We start from the raw sequence: 16,866 nt of genomic DNA on the forward strand, positions 1-16,866 counted from the left end.
TCATAGTAAAAAAAGCCACCAAAACCCAGAAGCGAATACACAACTATATTTTGATAGCAAAACAACTCCACAACTTCAAGGAGGGAAAAATGGAGTTTTAAATGGATTAAAATGGAATTACCACAGGAGGGTATGTTTCAATCTGAAGCAGAGAGCCTGTCTAGGCCCTGTCTCCTTGTTGATGCCCAGTGCAGGTAACGCTTTTTTTGTTTAGTGCTGGGGTGGAAGTCGTGTGGCTGAGTAGGAGGGAGGGGGTTAATACAGCTGTGCTGTGCCAGGCCTCCTGCCTCAAATGGCAGTGCAGAGCATCTCTGAGCAATGCTCCAACTTGTTGGGAGGAGGAATGTGGATCTTGAAACTGCCTCTGTTGTTACAGGTTCTTCTGAAATCTTTATGCAGGTAGTCTCAGAGTCTTGCTTTAAAAGGCTGTCTAAAATGTTCAGGATTGTGGAAATTCTCATAGCTATCCTGAGGTTATAGAGCCTGCAGCTCATTATGTTAAGATATGTATTAATTGCTTGTGAAATTGATGTCCTTGTAAATGGTCTTAATATATTCCAGGAAAGTGCATTTAGAATTGTCTGTTCTTAGTCCTGAATGACAGAAGGATGTTCGGGCAATTTAAAATTGTGTTACACAGACCAACTGCATATTTACTTCAACAAATAATCAAATAAATGTGTAAATCATGCATGATTAATTGCCCTCGACAGATTTCTGATTTTTTTTGTGTGTGTGTGTATGAATTGTGGTTTGGTTTCTCTCTAGACAAAACATTAGCAGAAATTTGAACTTGTTGCTGACGCTTGGAACAAAGGCTTAGTACTGAAATGAAAATCTGACAATCTCTTTTTTTTTAAAGAGAATAAAAGCTGGAATTCTTCACCATGAGAAATGCAGTATCAACATAATCAATCTAGCAGCATTGGTTGTAGCTGAAAACATGCTTAAATCCCAAGCCATACAGGTACTGTTTGTGAGTGAAACATCTTTCATATAGTTATAAGATGAAATTACCCCTGAATGAATAGCATCTTCATTTATCTTCAAAACCGCTGTGCTACCAGTGAGTCTACTCTTTCTGCATTCTACAACAAGAATTACATTATACCATTAGAGCAGTATTGTGCTGCAGTGTAAAATAGATTGTTTTGGAGAATGAACGTGACTTTGCTATAAATTACGTTCACAGGTACAAAGGAATGTGTTATTTTGTTTAAAATAGTCACAAATATAATTAAGATCTTAATTTATGTTAAACTACAAATGTGGCCATTACCATAACTGGATTAGGAATTTAATCTGTCACTCAAAGAATGATACTGAACAGTTTTCATTTATAACCTTAGACACACTATTTCAGTTACAGGGTCTGCAGCTGTTTGATATGAAAACTGAGTTATTCTGTAGATTTGTTCATGGTTTTTAATTTTACAACGTGTTCCTGCAATAAAGTAGAGAAGAACTCTTTAGTTGTCATCACATGTTGTCCTTTGTATGCTCAAGAAATAATGTAAAAATGAAAACAGAAAATGCCTTTCACTCTTTCTTCACAACAGTATTGGGTGAATGCTTTTAGAAGTGCTGCTGAATAAGATATGGCTTGGAATGGCTCGCTCTTTATTAAAAACTAATCATGAATATATCTTCTTCAAATGAATCTTGGAGTGTGCCATCCGAAAATAGTGTTCCTCATGTGGGGACGTAAGTTGTGAACTATTTGAGTCTTGGCATAAGTAATTTCATTCTTGCCTCTGATCTCAGAAACTGCAATCTGGATATGATTTACATGAAGTTGTAACTCATTTTTAATGAGTATCTGTGTTTTCCCATATGTATTATTCTGAGCGGGGACTGGAGAGGAAGAGGAGAGCGTTGTGATGGAGCTCTGACAGGCTGATTCGCTGCCCAGTGTGTGTTATGTTTGCAACTGATGGTGTCCAAACAGCCCTTCCTTAGCTGGGAAGGGCAAAGAGGAAGGGAGAGCAAGACTGAAAATGGCACCTGAAACAATTAACTGTAGGAATAAATACAAAAGTCCCCCCTCCTTGTCTTATTCCTGCCCATTGTATTTCATGCACAGTCATTTTCCATCCTTGTTATCGTAGGAAGACACAATGGCATGACTTTCTTGCATTGTTTCGGGGGCAGCAGCAGCAGCGGAGATCAGAACGTCAGTTGTGTGAGACGAGGAGGGTGGGGTGAGTTGCCCCATGGCTGGCTGAGGTTTCTGGGATCTGGGCTTTTGAACTGTGCTAAAGCAGCACAAAGGTGATTACTCCGATAATTTTTTTTTTTAGATAATTGAAATCCAACGTACTACCTACATTTAGAATTTGAAATTGGGCAGGCTTTAAGAAAACAAAACAAGCACTAAGTTGATTGTGTCACTTAAGCAATGCCGCTGTTGTAAATGTACTCCGTAATTCTGGCAGGAGGTGTCACCTGCTGTGATTGAAATGAATGATAGGCATAAGATTGTTGATTTAATTTTGTAACAAGTGTCACCTCAAAGCTTCCTATCGGCCCTTTTCACACAGCTGCTGCTACTTCATCCTCTCGCGGCACAAAAATGAACTGGCTTGTTCTGAAAACAGTGTCATGTGCTGCTGCTCTCTGGGAGGAGGAGACAGTGCAACACAAGCCGAAGTCCTGTATGGGTCAATGTGCAGTAGGGCAGGAAAGGCACTGAGAGGCTTCTCCATGCTTTTTCCTCAATTCATTATCCTCACTCACATGCTCTTTCTTCCCTAGTCTATAACAGTAAATGTTGGGAGGGCAGGGAAGGACAGACATAATTCATCTGGTGGCACCGTTTTTTCCTGCCTGTACTCTTGTTTCTCTTCATGGGCTTGCAGCAGCTCTCCACCTCTCTGTCTACAGCAAGATCTCCCATTAAAAACAAGGTGCACAGAGGAAGTAGCAACTTGGTAGACTTAGTGCTTTCAGTCTGGAAGAAGAGAGGTAGCATTGCTAAAAATACATTGTCCAGATTTCTCCCTTCCCTTCCGAGATGCTGGAAGAGTAGGTGACGCTACAGGTAGAGAGGCTGGAAGAGGGTGAGAGGGGAGAGTGCTAGCCTGCAGGGAAGAGAGGCAGAGAGCATGCATGGGAGAAAAGCTGACAGACCCTATTAAGCTAAATCTTTATTTTTTAATGCCTTTATCTGTTTCTCACATTAACCTCATCCAAAGAAAGGACACACTTTGTTCCAGAAATAACTTAGAAAAAAGTTTTTGTGGCAGACATTTTATCATTCACCAATGCCGATACTGCACAAGAAATTGGGCCCGTTTTTAAAATTACAGAAATGCAAATAATCAGTGGAACATACAGATAAAGGAGGCACTGCTGCTGATGCCAGGGGAATAAACTCAGTTCTTCCCAATCTGAGATTTCATTACCCTTTTATGCTGCATTAACTAGTATGAGCCATGAAATTACTCATTCCTTTTAAAAGCCTCTGCGTTTTGGTTTGATATCCTTCAGTTGCACACCTTCTGTGTATTTATGCTTGAATGAAGTTTCCTTGATTTGTGTAAAGTCTATCGGACAGTCATCTCTTGATCTTCTGTAACATGGGCAAGGGGAAATAAGAATGTTAATCCCTCCTCTTTATGAATTGATCCAAATAGTTAACTGTTCGGATAGGTGTTAAGCATAAAAAAAATTAAAGTTATGCTTTCCAGCAGGAATTTAGTTCTCCTTTCTCTGCTTAGATTTTGTTTGGAAGAGTTGTTTTCAAGGTATCAATAAACATTTTCAGTGAACATCTTTACAGTTGCTTCGAACCAGAAAACTTCAGATGAAGTAACGTGTACCAGTTTTACTACAGACAGGAGAGCTGTATTTTTCCCCCGTTCTGAAGAACTGCAACTGCTGTAGTGTTATTGCATGAGAATCCTAGGTGCTGGAGGAGAGCCAGGTTGTGGCCTACAATAGTCACTCTGTTCAGTCTGTGCTAGTACATTTTTTTTCCAGAGGGGAGGGAGCAGGAAATTTAATGCTTTACTTTGGAATTACAAGAATCTTCGCAAGGTATAACAGTTAGGCTGTGCTCAGTTAAGTGTCTTGTTTCTAGTTTTCTGTTACCGTCTTGCTTACCATTTTTAGGTGAATTTTCACAAGGGCTTGATTAACTAGCTGATGTGTCTCTTGGAATTCAGTTGGCCCCTTTCAGTCCCATTTTAAGTTGATCAGCCAAATTTATGATGTTAGCAATAAAATCTGATGTACTAGAATAAGCCTGCACCCTTGATCTTTCAGATTGCTCAGCTTTTGATGCTGTGTCTTTGAAGGGATATTGATATCTTCACAAATCTCAGTAGAACTAACTGCACTGGGGTGGTTTCAGCCCTCAATCTCTCGCCCTTCATTCCATAAGCGCTCAGAGGAGCTGAGCTCACTCCTATTTACTGATGGTTTCTCTCACAAGAAAAGCAAGGGTTTACTTGCCTGCTCAAATTATATATGTGAGGTACCCGAAGGGAAATGAGATGATCTGAAGTGCAGTAATCAGTGTTCCGCTGCATCTTTTATCAGAGTTGGAAGCTATGGTGGTCTGATACCATCTGCATACCAAATGTGCTGGTTTGTGACATTCTCCGTGAGTGGTCAAAAAGGGAGCAAATCCCCCCTTGATCACTGGGCTAAAGCGTTAAATGAGATAAAGACTCACAAAAATTGCTGCGTTGTCCTATATTCTCTCTGTAGGATTTCTTTGATCTGTGCCAATTTCAACTATTTTGGTAACAGTTCATGTCACATTCTATCTAACATTGTTTATTGTCTAAAATCTAATTTATCTAATTGAATGCATCAGAAAAAAACAAAAAAGAGGTGTTCTGGGAGTGGATATTTATAAGAATGCATTCGTCATGTTCCTTGTCCATCTCTTTCTAAAAGAAACCATAATTTCTATAAATATGGAATACATTCACTGTGCTGCAAAAGTCAAAACCTCCTGTAACTATGTTGTTAGTCCTGTTGATTTCCAAAGCCTGTCAGTCACATCAATGAAAGAATGTGAGTACTCTCATAGGCATTGTAAATTGCAAGGCATATTTCTTAGACTGAGCCCTCATAGTTTGAGATAGTACTGTCTCCTCTTATCAGTTGACATATATTTGTGGTCAATTTGAAGGCTATCCAATGGACCTCTAGTTTAAGATGGAGAAGAAATGGATACTGTCCTTTTTCTTTAAGTAATGATTACTTCATCAGTGTGGATCCAATAAGGATTAAACTTCTCTCATATTGTGGAGCTTTCCTTCATTTTCTTGCAAACAATATTTAAGGAGTACTTAAAATTGAATAGGTCGTGCTTTGGGTACAAATTACAGCTCAATGTACTAGTTTTAATTCTTAGGGCTTCAATCTTTTTGAAGACTTAATAGCAGTTTTTTAATTTTTTTTTTCTTAGGTTTATTTAAGGTGTTAAATGATTTTGTCTTCAACTCTTTCGCTGTTCTGTTTCCTCTTGTTTTTGTATTTCGTTACTATTTCACCACACATATTAAAGCTGATCCTAATTATAGACAAAGGCTGAAGTGGAATAGGTGTTGGCACGTGGATGCTGAAGGGGGTTGCTGGAACGGGCCTTGTAAGCTGCCAGAGAGGCGGTCGGTATTTCTGAACCTCGCAGGAGGGTTGCTGGGGTGAACACAGAACCAGATGAATTTGTCCAATTTTAATCTCGAATCACTTTTCAGTTTCTCAAACTCAGTTCTCATCTCCCATCTGCAAAATGTTAATCAGAACTGGAGATGACTATTCCAAGGGAAGTTTTCTCAAGTTTTTAGTTTTCGGTCTAGTGTTTACTTTAGGGTCTCTTTGGGTTGTTTTTGTTTGTTTGTTTGTTTGTTTGTTTGTTTGTTTTTAACCTCACTGAGGGCAGACTGACTTATTTCTAAGCTTTCTAGAATCTGCTCTTTAGTATGCAGAGTAATGAGTGTTTTTATTTAGTTAATATTTGTTCCCACATTAGATCTCAATTCTAGTTCAACCTCTTCTCTCCTCTTTTCTTTACGAAGTGCAAAAAAGGCACACTAATCCAGCGTGTTTGCATTTCCGAGATGCCGAAATGGCAGTGTGCACTAGGCCAGAGGTAGAATTTCCCTGCCAAATGTAATAAAGGTTGGTATTCCTTCCTCTGTGGTTGTTTATTGAGGAGAAGGAGAGAGAGAAAGGTCAGATTCAGATTGTTGATGGAAACTTGGCTGAACTCTTTACACTGAAAAGATTTTATTTATAGTTTAGCCTGTATGCCGAGGAGTGGTTTTCACAGTCACAAACTGGGTTTTTGGTAGAAACCTTGTGCTGTGCAGGAGTGAATGTACAATACGCTGTACTGTAGGCAGTAATTTGCTGAAGCAACTCATGTAACCTGTGTTCTGTGCTAGCATGTCTCATTTTTGACATGCTGGTATGAGAAAGTAAAAATAGTTCTCTGATTCACCTCCTTTTGCTTAAATGTGTATCTGTGCTTGCAAGCTTTTCAGTTGTTCCTGCGTTGCCCTAACACCAGTGCAGTTCGGACTTTTTTTTTTCTTCCGAGCTTGCAGTGAGAGTAGTACACGGCAGTTACAAAATTCATCTCTAGCTTAATGCAGAATTGCAGAGTTAATTTGGTGCCTTACTGCGAAGGAAATTCATTTAGTAAGCCTAGACCAAATGAAACTTCACGTATTTTTGAGATGGAACTCAACAGCTAAGGATTAAGTAGTATGATAGAAGTTCATTCCACTCCTCCCACCCAAAGATGAAATCCTTTGAAGCTGTTCTTTGATGCCATCAGTCCCGCTGCAGCACAGTACTGTTGAGGAGATGTTGTTAGCTACTGGTAAAGCTTTCAGAAGAACCAAGTCTGTGTATCACTTGAGTTAGAGTATGTTTTTGGTGGGTTACACTGTGTCCAGCAATGGCATAGGAGTGTGTATATAATCTAAACCAAAGTCTCTTCATTCTTATCTCTTAGCTATTTCCAAAAACTTTGCATATGAAGGCCGAGTTTGGGCAGAAGACATGATGCATATATCATGGAGTTATATATATCATGGAGGTTGGGATGCTGAGACAGCAAGAGCAGTGACTTTTGGTGGACTCTGGTGGACGCACAGACTTAGAAAATGGGGTGGTGTCAAATGTGGGCGGTGCTTAGTATATTTTTGGGTCATAGTTGCAGTGATAGAGATTCTGGTTGGGATGAAGTTTTGGCACTCTAGAGACCACTTTATTGATAAGTAGTCCTGTTTTTTTGCTATTTCAACAGAAACACACGAAGGATTTTGTGGTGATGGCAGGTGCTGACAAAAATTGGTATCCTGCTGAGAATGCTTTGAATCTAAGGTTACAGATAGAAAGAAACAGTAAATTGATCACTTACACTCTCCATGATTCACATAAATTACAGATAATAAATACTTCCTTCCAAAGCAGACTTGTGCTCTGACAGTATCATAGAGCAAAACTTCTGGCAGCTATTGTAAATATAACGTGGGAAGGTGCTATATATGCTTCCTGTGTTACACAATGTGAACTTGGTTAGCCAGCTTTAGCAAAAAGAACTGTAATTTTCAGGAAGGGCAAAATATCACTTGATTTTGTACAGCTACAGCACTAATTGTTTCTGTCAGATACTGCGTCTTTGCTCATCTTGAAGAAAACCAGTAAAAGTAGATGAAATTTCATTAGAAGAATTCCAGTCAATGACTAGATGATAAACCGTTGTCTAAGGAAGTTTGAAAACCTTCGGTTTTTTTAACTGAACCTTCTTTCTTCCTAAAAGCAGTATGCAAGGAGCCATACTTCATGTGTGTGTGCTAAGAACTAGCTAAAACATAGTCAAGTGTATTGAGAATAACACGCTTATTTGTCACTGGTGTATTAATGCTTTTTAAATGTGACTCTTTGTTTCCAGGCCTTTTTGCAAATGTGCAATCTGCCAATCCAGGTGGTTTGCAGGGCAAATGCCGAGTACATGTCCCCATCTGGTAAGTGTGGCCTTCATTTAGATTACGATGTTATACCTCCATTTTGATACCATGGCAACTGCACCTTGTCTCGCTGATAACAGTTGGTCAGTGCTACCACGTGTGAGTTGTCTTCCCCCCCTCCTCTCCAGTGCACTTTCTGCTCTGTAAACAATTAAAACAGTCAAATGCAAAGTAACATTGGTGTACTGTGTAACTGCGACTGCAGTACCTATATATAGCATTCAGACATTTCAAATACCTGGTGGAAACCTCTAAAATGCCTGAGAGGAGTTGTGTCCTGAAGCAGAAAGACTTACGTTTCCAAAAGTGACTTCATTCTGCATCCAGGAAATATTCCAGTGAATGCTGTTATATTTTTCCCGTTGCTGGGGTGAGACAACACCAGAAGAGTATCTTTTGTTACGCTGTCCGGAAGATGATTGCCGGGATGTTGATACAGGAGGGAGACTGAAGGATCCATTGTCACTATTAAGGGTGACAGGAGTTTTTAAATCTTCCTCTGATCCATGAGACTGTCTGGGGAGAAAAATCCAAACCCACCACCACCAAATTAAGTATTAGAAGGGTACAGGGCCTGCCTTTTGCTGGTTGCCTAAAAATGTCCAGAGGCTGGCTCCAGAAGGTTGCCTAAAATCCAGAGAGAATTGGTCAATGCAGGGTGCAAAAGTCTGGCAATCCTCGTACCCTGTCCCAGATTTTTGTGGTGTGAAGAGGTCCTTATTTACTGATTACCTGGCTCTAGCCGATGACTGCCACTTGGAAGTGCCTGTCAGCATGTGTCTGCCAGCTGTATGGGTTCTGCTGCTGCTACTGATATTTTCATCAAAGCAGTGGAATTATGCTATTTTTTAAAAAAAATGTTTGCTGGGCAGCAGGAAAAGACAGCAAAATACGAAGGTATATAAATAATTCGTTAGTAAATAAAGCTAGCTTTGAAATGCTGAATCCATGCACAGAGAAGCATCTTGCATGCGCAAGAGTAGGGTGGTGGCAGTTGCATGCTCTTGCTTCACTGCCACTCACACCCCCATGTCCACACTTGCTGGCATCTGATGTTGTAATATGGGTCTGAATGGTTCCTTCTTCTGCTGAAAACAAGGAGCACAAGAGGGAAAATGATACTGCTTCAATTTTAAATGTAGGTAGAAATACATGCCATCTTTGTGCCCTTACTTCTGGAGTCATGATTTGTATTCGCTAACCACATTTCCTTTCTTTATATCGGTTATTTAATGATAATTCAGACAAGGTTTTCATTTGTTCCCTTCTCCTCCCCACCACCTTTTGTCTTACAGTAGCAGCAGACAAAGATCTGCATCTTATCGTGTTGGGGGAAAGCTAATTTATCTCATAGTCGTTCTAATGACGAAACCCATTCTGAGGGAGTCAAAAGTATGATACCAAAGGATTGTCTTGGTGTGTGAAGTACAGTCTGACTGAAACCGCTGAATTCTGCAGCATAGAGAGGTCTGCATTTCCTTCTGCATCACGCAGCGTGTGGACGCAGATGAAGCCTTGGTTGGTGTGATGCACTTCATTTATTACCCTTAGGCTGATTGAGCCAGTGAGAAGTGAATCTCATGATAAAAACCATGACTGAACCTGCTGTTAACATGAGCTGTGTTTGAGCTAGGCCGAACAGTAGGTTTATTGTGTTTCGGTGAAAAGAATGAATGTGTTGCTAATAACATATTTGGAGTCAGGCAAATACTGATCTTGTTCTTTGGGCTCTTGTCTATGGAGAGCAGAGTTTGCCCACAGCGAGAGGCGGAAGGTAAAAGGGTGCTGTGCCCCACTGCGCTGGGCAGGCTTGTTTACTGCCTTTGGGCTTGAGGACGTTTTCAGTAATACAAAGCATCCAGCATTTATCTGCATTTTATGGATTATTTCAATCATATAAATAATCCTAAAAGATTTAGTCTTAAATATTAGGTTGATGTTTTTGTCAGTTGCACTTGGATGAAGATTTGCAGGACAAGCAACCTGGTTAGGGCGGATTGGAGCAGGAGCCCTCAGCTTCACATGTTGAGAGGTGGGAAAAATGGGCATAAGGAAACTTTTCTTATTCCTTGTGGCTTGCAGTGTGTAACAGGGCTTCACCTTGTATCTCTGCCTGCCTTAAAGCTTTGGCTCAGTTCTGCGTTGGTAATAAAAGTTGGTAATAAAAGTTACCAAGCAGAGACGGTGACACATACAGACTCAGGAGTCCTTCACGCCCCGGGAAGTTCTACCAGTGACACAGTCATTTCCCAGTTTCCTTTTGAGGACTGGCCATTTTTAGCCCTGCTCCATGCTGGACCCTCAGGGCTCAGATTCATAGACTGAACATTGAGCCTTACTAGTATTAAGCTTTAACCCCATTTTGCTTCTGTGATGATGAAACAGCTCCTTCCCCCTGCCAGCCCCTGAGATCATGAAGGTTTCATACGGAGAACCTCTTCCTGACCCCAGGACCACAGAGCCTCGAAAATACCAGCTCACAAGTAGAGGGTGAAGTCTGGGGCAGCCAACAGGAGCCGGCTGGTCCAGTTGCTGGAAAGCTGAAGGACTGGAGGAGGGAGAGTCAAGATCCTGCCTGGCTGCATGTGTGTTTGCTCTTCCCCCTGCTTGCTTTTCTGGGCACAGCGCCACATCTCCCGTCATCCTTTCAGCAGCCCTTTCCCTGCTAGTGGGTTAGAAGGGGAGGGTGGGAACGCGTTGTGTTGTGAAACTAGCCAAGGGCTCTGTCTGCTTTCCTGGGGTTTCTCAGCTGTGCTTCAGAGAAACGCTGAATGGAGTCTTTCCAGCAAAGCAAAATCCTTTATTAAAATACAAGTCAGTAGATCTCGTAACTTTGAAATACACAATTGCAAGTGTTGCATGTAAAAGAGGATCAGGAGGAGGAAGATCAGGAGGAAGATGTTTGTTACTACAAATGTTTGCTGGGTGAGCTATATATGTTAGAGCTTTACCTGTGCTCATTTGGAAAAAAACCTGATGTTCACTTTTACCTGCAATATTTAATTGCTTTGAAAATTGTAAATGATGCTCTACAGGAATAAAAAGCTCTTACTAAAATACATCTCTCATTTTGCAGGCAAAGTACCCTTTATTCACGTGGGAAATCAAGTAGTATCTGAACTTGGGCCCATAGTCCAGTTTGTAAAAGCTAAGGTAATAGTACAATGTTTTCATCAGTTACTGAATTTAATCCGCTTACTACTTGTGCTGATTTAGGGTGCTCTTCTGGAATGTTACGTAATTTCTTAAAACAGTGTAGAAATCTAATGCCATTTCAAAAGAAAAATATCCTGTAATAGGAGTTTGTTGATGTGGAAATGTTTGTCATTTACTCAAATTCTGGAAGTAAATTTTGTGTGGGATAGATGCACGGCAGTGCCAGTTTCTGAGACTGTTTTTCTATGTGCCCTGTGTCTGGGTCTCAGAGCTCCTAAACCCAGAATGACTGGTTTAAATCCCGAAGTGTCAGATAATGTTCAAACTAGCCTTGCCTCCCTCTCCTCCTGCCCCCATTTTTTAAAAAATCCTGTCTTTTCACCGAACAGCTGATAAAGCTGTATCACAGATGTAAATTTATGTTTACTTCTTACCACAGAGATACGCTAGCCAGGAGGCTGTGTGCTCAAACTGTGTTCATCTATAACTGATAATAGTGTGCATTTTTTGTAGATTAGCTGTATTACATTATGATGATTTAATTCTAAAGGAAACTATATGTAAAAATTGCATATGTAATTTGCTATTGAACTCTCTAAGAGATCAGGATCTGAGCCAAAGCTCATTGACTTCAGAGGTCCTTGGGTCAGGCATTGCTGAATATTCCAATATCCTTTTTTACATGTGTGTGTCTGTCTTTTTTTCTTTTCCCCATTAGGGTCATTCTCTCAGTGATGGGTTGGATGAAGTCCAAAAAGCTGAGATGAAAGCCTACATGGAATTAGTCAATAATATGCTCTTGACAGCGGAGGTACAGCAAACCATAGTAACTCCACACACTTACATAAGGGATTATAAGCAAGAGAGCTTTAGGATTTTTCCTTATATTGGAAATACTGCTCATTCTTAGATTATGTTGTCAAATTTTGAGGTGAAAGGAGGTAGGAATAAATTCTCTAGACCCTATGGATTGCTTGCTGAAATTTTCCTCTAGACACAAGCCCTGGGTATGATTCCCCTGATCTGCCTGAAGTGTGTTATGTAGCTGTAGAAGTAACCGATTTCCACAGATGGAAAATGCCAGTGGTTCCCGGGATCCTACCCTGTCCCACAGCCAGGCAGGCACCCTGCTGTCAGCTTCCACAGTGTGTCTAGTGGGTGGCTGGGTTCCCTTGCTGTTTGCGTCTGTGGCCAGTTAATGTGACATAATCCCAGCGTAGGAACAGCACTGGGAACACTGGCAAGCTGCAGGTGGTACTGGGCTGGTAACCTGTGTGCTGAGTTGTGTGCTGTCTGTGCAACAACGGGAGGGGGGCCTTTGGTCTCAGACTGCTCCTGGTGCTGGCAAAGTAAGGACTAGCAACTGGGCTTTGCCTTCCAATTTTAATTTATTTTCTACATTCAGAGGCCTAACAAAAGTAACGAAATGGAAATTTAATCTAATATAGAAAAGAAAATTCTACTAGTGAGAAATGATTGTCTCTGTATTCTCCTTTATTAGGAAGTTTTTAGTAAGTGTTCTTTCTGTTCCTAGCTCTATCTCCAATGGTGTGATGATGTTACAGTAGAGGAGGTGAGTGGTTCTGCAGCATTTATCTTAATTAAAATTTAATGAGAAAACACTTTTGCTCACAATTGCAAGTCCCTACTCATAAATGAAACATTGAGGTTTATACCATTAATGATACAATCTTTTCACTTTAATTTTGCTTGCATATACATTTTAGGGAAGTTGTGTCATTACTGGAGGTAGCTGACTGCAAAATAGATACGGGTTTTGTATATGTTTCTGAAGTAATAGTTTTAAATGGTTATGCTGCAAACTATAAATTCTGTGCAAATAATTACAGCATATCACACAACTCGCTTTCTCTTTTACAGCTCCCTTTCTGATAGAAATATGTGAATAGTAGCTATTTTGGGCATAGAGGTATCTGAATTTTCTTACATGATAACACAGTACCTTTCTATTTCTAACCAAAGATTACCCACCCGAGGTATGGCTCCCCTTACCCGTGGCCTCTTAACCGCATTTTGTCCTATCAGAAGCAATGGGAGGTAAGGCGAAAGATGAAAGCCATTGGATGGGCTGGCAAGACACTTGAACAGGTCAGTATGCAAAGTGAAGCTTATTTCTTTACCCTGTTTTATTGTTTTCTTTCTTTCTTTTTTATTTTTTAAAGGCTTTAGAGAGTAACACTTTCTTGAAACAGATGCAGTAAAAAATATATTTAGTACTTAAAATATTATCTGGAGTCAGGTATTTGCCTTCAGCAGCAATAAATTTTAAATTATGTGCAACCCGATGGGGTGGGAGGAGGTTTTACCATGAGTGTACATCCCTGGTGATGTTAGTTTAGGCCATAGTCCTGAAAATAGGTTGTAAGTTGCTTTATGGCATTAATACGTGCTTTGCAGGATTGCGGCTTCCCTTGTCAGAGGTCTTAAAAGAGAAAAGAAAAAAAGGCAAAACAGTTTTGAGGTATAAGTTAGTAGCTTTAATTAAGCTAAGTTATAAATGTTATGGGAAGCACTTAATCAAAATTGCTTTACATCAAATGTTAGATTAAGTAATATTTAGCTACCTGCCTACTGCGTAGGTTTGACTGACTTTAACGGCTTTTGATGTTCCAACATCGTATATTCCTTGTTCCCACTGTCAGCGCAAATACAGTAAAGAGGTTATTTTTTGCAATGTTGGTGTTTCCTGGCAATATGGATCTTTTATCTTTTGTATGTTTTGATAGGTGCTTGAAGACGTAGATCAGTGTTGTCAGGCTCTCTCCCAGAGATTAGGAACACAACCGTATTTCTTCAATAAGCAGTAAGTTACTCTTTACTGAAATATTACATCTAGGAATGCGAGATATAGGTATACATCCACATATATATATGGAAAACTCCTGTTTTATTTTAATGCTGCATGATTAGTTCAGGAAATACAAATGTGCAACTGGAATATAAACATGAAATTTCAGAAATAAGTAATTAAAGGTATTAAAAGGAAAGTTTCTGTAAGTTTCTGTTGTGTGTTTTTTTTTTTTCTATTAATGATTTAGTTTTACTTCTGCTCGTCTTCTCTACAGAATCTACCACAGCTTATGTAGGCTACAAATGTACACCTTTATACAGGTAGTTTTTGATTAAAAATGACACATTTAAAGCTTCACTTGTATTTCTTGGGTAGCATTCTCTGCTAGGTACAGGGGAGTGAGACCATCCTGACCAGGACAGCTTCTCTTGCCCTGCTTAACACCAGGGGCAGCCCTGAATTAACTGAGTTAGCGTGAGGGTGCCTGTGAGTTGTAAGAGCTGGGGGAGAAGGTGTCCTTGTATCCACAAAGGATCAGTTGCAAAATGAAAACTAAGATTCACATTCCCGGGGAGAAAAAAGGAACAATGTGGCCTTCATGGGATGTCTCTGCTTTCACTCATTTCTTCCAATTGTAAAGAGCTTTTTTTTCCTCTCCAATAATTCAATATTTTTTAAATGTTATGGATTTAACATCACATTAGTTCCCTCTCCTCCTGTGCATAGACCAGACTGCAAATGCTCCGGTCTGGACTTCAGTTTGGACAGGGAGATGTCTTCAAAAGGCATTATATGGTCTTGGTTACTTTTCTGTGTGGGTCTTTGCCCCTTAATTTTTCCAAGCTGAGAGTAGGTGGGTAGTGCAAATTGAGTGGATAGAGAAATATGTATTATAGAAGATAATTTTAATTGCATCTTCTCATCATTCTTTAACAGAGTATCTCCTAAATTTTCTTTCTGTATTTGTAAAGAATTGTAGCTTGGGGATTTTGTTTTTGTTGTTTGTTAACCAGGCTTTCTTGGTAAAGTTTCAACCTTTAAGCTTTTTAGCTGAAATACTACTAAGGAAGTATGTATTCTTAGTCTAGTATTTTTCAGGAAGTCTGTGATTTCTGGGAGTCTGTAGCAGGTAAATAATAAAGGCAGCCTGTTGCTGCCAGATTGAAGTTTGTTATACAAGGGTCCGCATCTCTGCTGGAGAGTTCTTAGTGGTCCACAAATAGAAAGGCAAAACAATTATCAGTTAAAAACCCCTCATGCTGCTTACCTTGAACACTAGAGAAGGACTCTTAAGTTAAATTAATATACTTGAAAAAAAAATTTATTTGCATATGGGCTACTTACACACAAAGGTCCAAGATGACAATTCAGAAGGCTTGTATCTAAAATAAGGTAGGACTGAAAATGTTTAATGGATCACTGTTTCCCAAAATACCTGTTTTCTTCTGTGTGGTCCCTTTTCAAAAAAGAGATGTTTCCAGCTGCTGTCGCCCTGGAGCTCCTTTTCTTACTGGTTGAATAGTTCCTGACTATTGAAAAGCACAGAAAGGGAATAGGGGTTTTATGCCTTTTTTCCCCACCTTCTCTCTTTTTTTTTTTTTCCTTTGTGAGATAATAGCAGAGTTTTTTTTATAAATGTCTGCAGAGAAAAAAGAAAAACCCCCAAAAGATAAGCATTTGCCCTTGTTACAGAACTAAAAGGTGGAGCATGGTTTGATACTGGATCAGTAACTCTGGCCTTTCTAAGAAGTGTTATTTCCACATTTCCAAGCTACCAAAAGCAAAGAAAGATGCCATACTAAGAACTAGCAGTATGGTTATGTACTGCATACACAGTTTTCCTGCATTTGGTAAGTTCAGTATTGCCTGATTTCTTCCCAATTCTTAGATTGCATGGCTAGCGAGAAGTTATTCAGAACAGCAGGGTTTTCCTTAATCAGGCCTTGCCTTCCAAAATACCTGTTCTTATTTCTGTTTGCTTTTACAGACCAACTGAATTAGATGCGCTGGTATTTGGACATTTGTTCACAATCCTCACTACTCAACTGACCACTGATGAACTCTCTGAAAAAGTGAAAAACTACAGTAATCTCACAGCCTTTTGTCGGCGAATAGAGCAGCAGTACTTTGAGGGTCATGATAAAGACATCTCTGCGACTGTCGCAGCCCGACCTGCTAAGAGGTCCTTGCTGAGATAAGCGTGCTGGTTGGTGGTCAGGGCGGATTGCATTTCAGTTTTGGGTTTTGTTGTTCAGTGGATTTATTTTGAGAACGGAAATGTGTGTTAACTTTTTGAAGCTGCCAAATCATTCTGGAGTGAGAAAAAAAACTCTAAATGCAGTTTTTGTGTTGTAGAATATACTGTGCACATTTAATCTGAAATGACTGTATGCCACTTACGCTAAAGTGACCTTGGAAAAATATTGTATCTGTATGAAAAAAAAATAAAATATTTTAAAAAGTTTCTCTCAGATTTTTCTAAACTTTCTTACTAAGTTTTATGTCTATGTAATTCACGTCTATGTAGTTAATGAGTGGGGATCCTGTTGGCAGGACACCTGGAAGACAGTTGTATGGTAAACTAGTTAGAATTATTAAACTAAGTTTGCCTGCCGCAGCCAAAATTAATTCAGGAATTGGCTAGCAAAAATTTCTTGGAGGTCTGCAGCACACAAATAATGTGATTTTATTCAGTCGGTTCTTACTTTGTGTCAGAGTAGCTCCTGGCTGTCATTTCTTCTTCTTATGTGTGTCCTGCCTCTGCTTTTATTTCTTGTTCACCCTTGGTTTTTGGATTTACATTTTTTTTGCTTCCTAGGATTCCCCAGTTTTAATCCTCAGCTTGCCTTGCTCTTTAAGAAATGAATTTGCTAGGTGAGTGTCTGTTTCAGTGTTTCCACTGCC

The 16,866-nt window shown here is 39.8% G+C and overlaps 1 protein-coding gene across 2 annotated transcripts in view; it reads left to right on the plus strand.

The window, feature by feature from the left end:
• The window catches only part of MTX2 (metaxin 2), a 34,367-nt gene extending 17,935 nt beyond the window's left edge, over positions 1-16,432 (plus strand). The window contains exons 4-11 of one of the 2 annotated variants that reach the window (XR_012463227.1): positions 7,919-7,991; positions 11,071-11,147; positions 11,869-11,961; positions 12,685-12,723; positions 13,134-13,259; positions 13,898-13,974; positions 15,655-15,812; positions 15,950-16,432. Coding sequence is in view for 1 of the 2 variants with exons in the window: in XM_074145213.1 (XP_074001314.1) it covers positions 7,919-7,991; positions 11,071-11,147; positions 11,869-11,961; positions 12,685-12,723; positions 13,134-13,259; positions 13,898-13,974; positions 15,950-16,160 (696 nt within the window). In the remaining variant the exon portion in view is untranslated. The remainder of the gene's footprint in view (positions 1-7,918; positions 7,992-11,070; positions 11,148-11,868; positions 11,962-12,684; positions 12,724-13,133; positions 13,260-13,897; positions 13,975-15,654; positions 15,813-15,949) is intronic. The other variant, XM_074145213.1, reaches the window with a different exon arrangement.
• Positions 16,433-16,866: the final 434 nt, after the last annotated feature.

The sequence above is a fragment of the Numenius arquata genome, chromosome 3 (genome assembly GCF_964106895.1).
Source record: "Numenius arquata chromosome 3, bNumArq3.hap1.1, whole genome shotgun sequence".
NCBI classification, from domain to species: Eukaryota; Metazoa; Chordata; class Aves; order Charadriiformes; family Scolopacidae; genus Numenius; species Numenius arquata.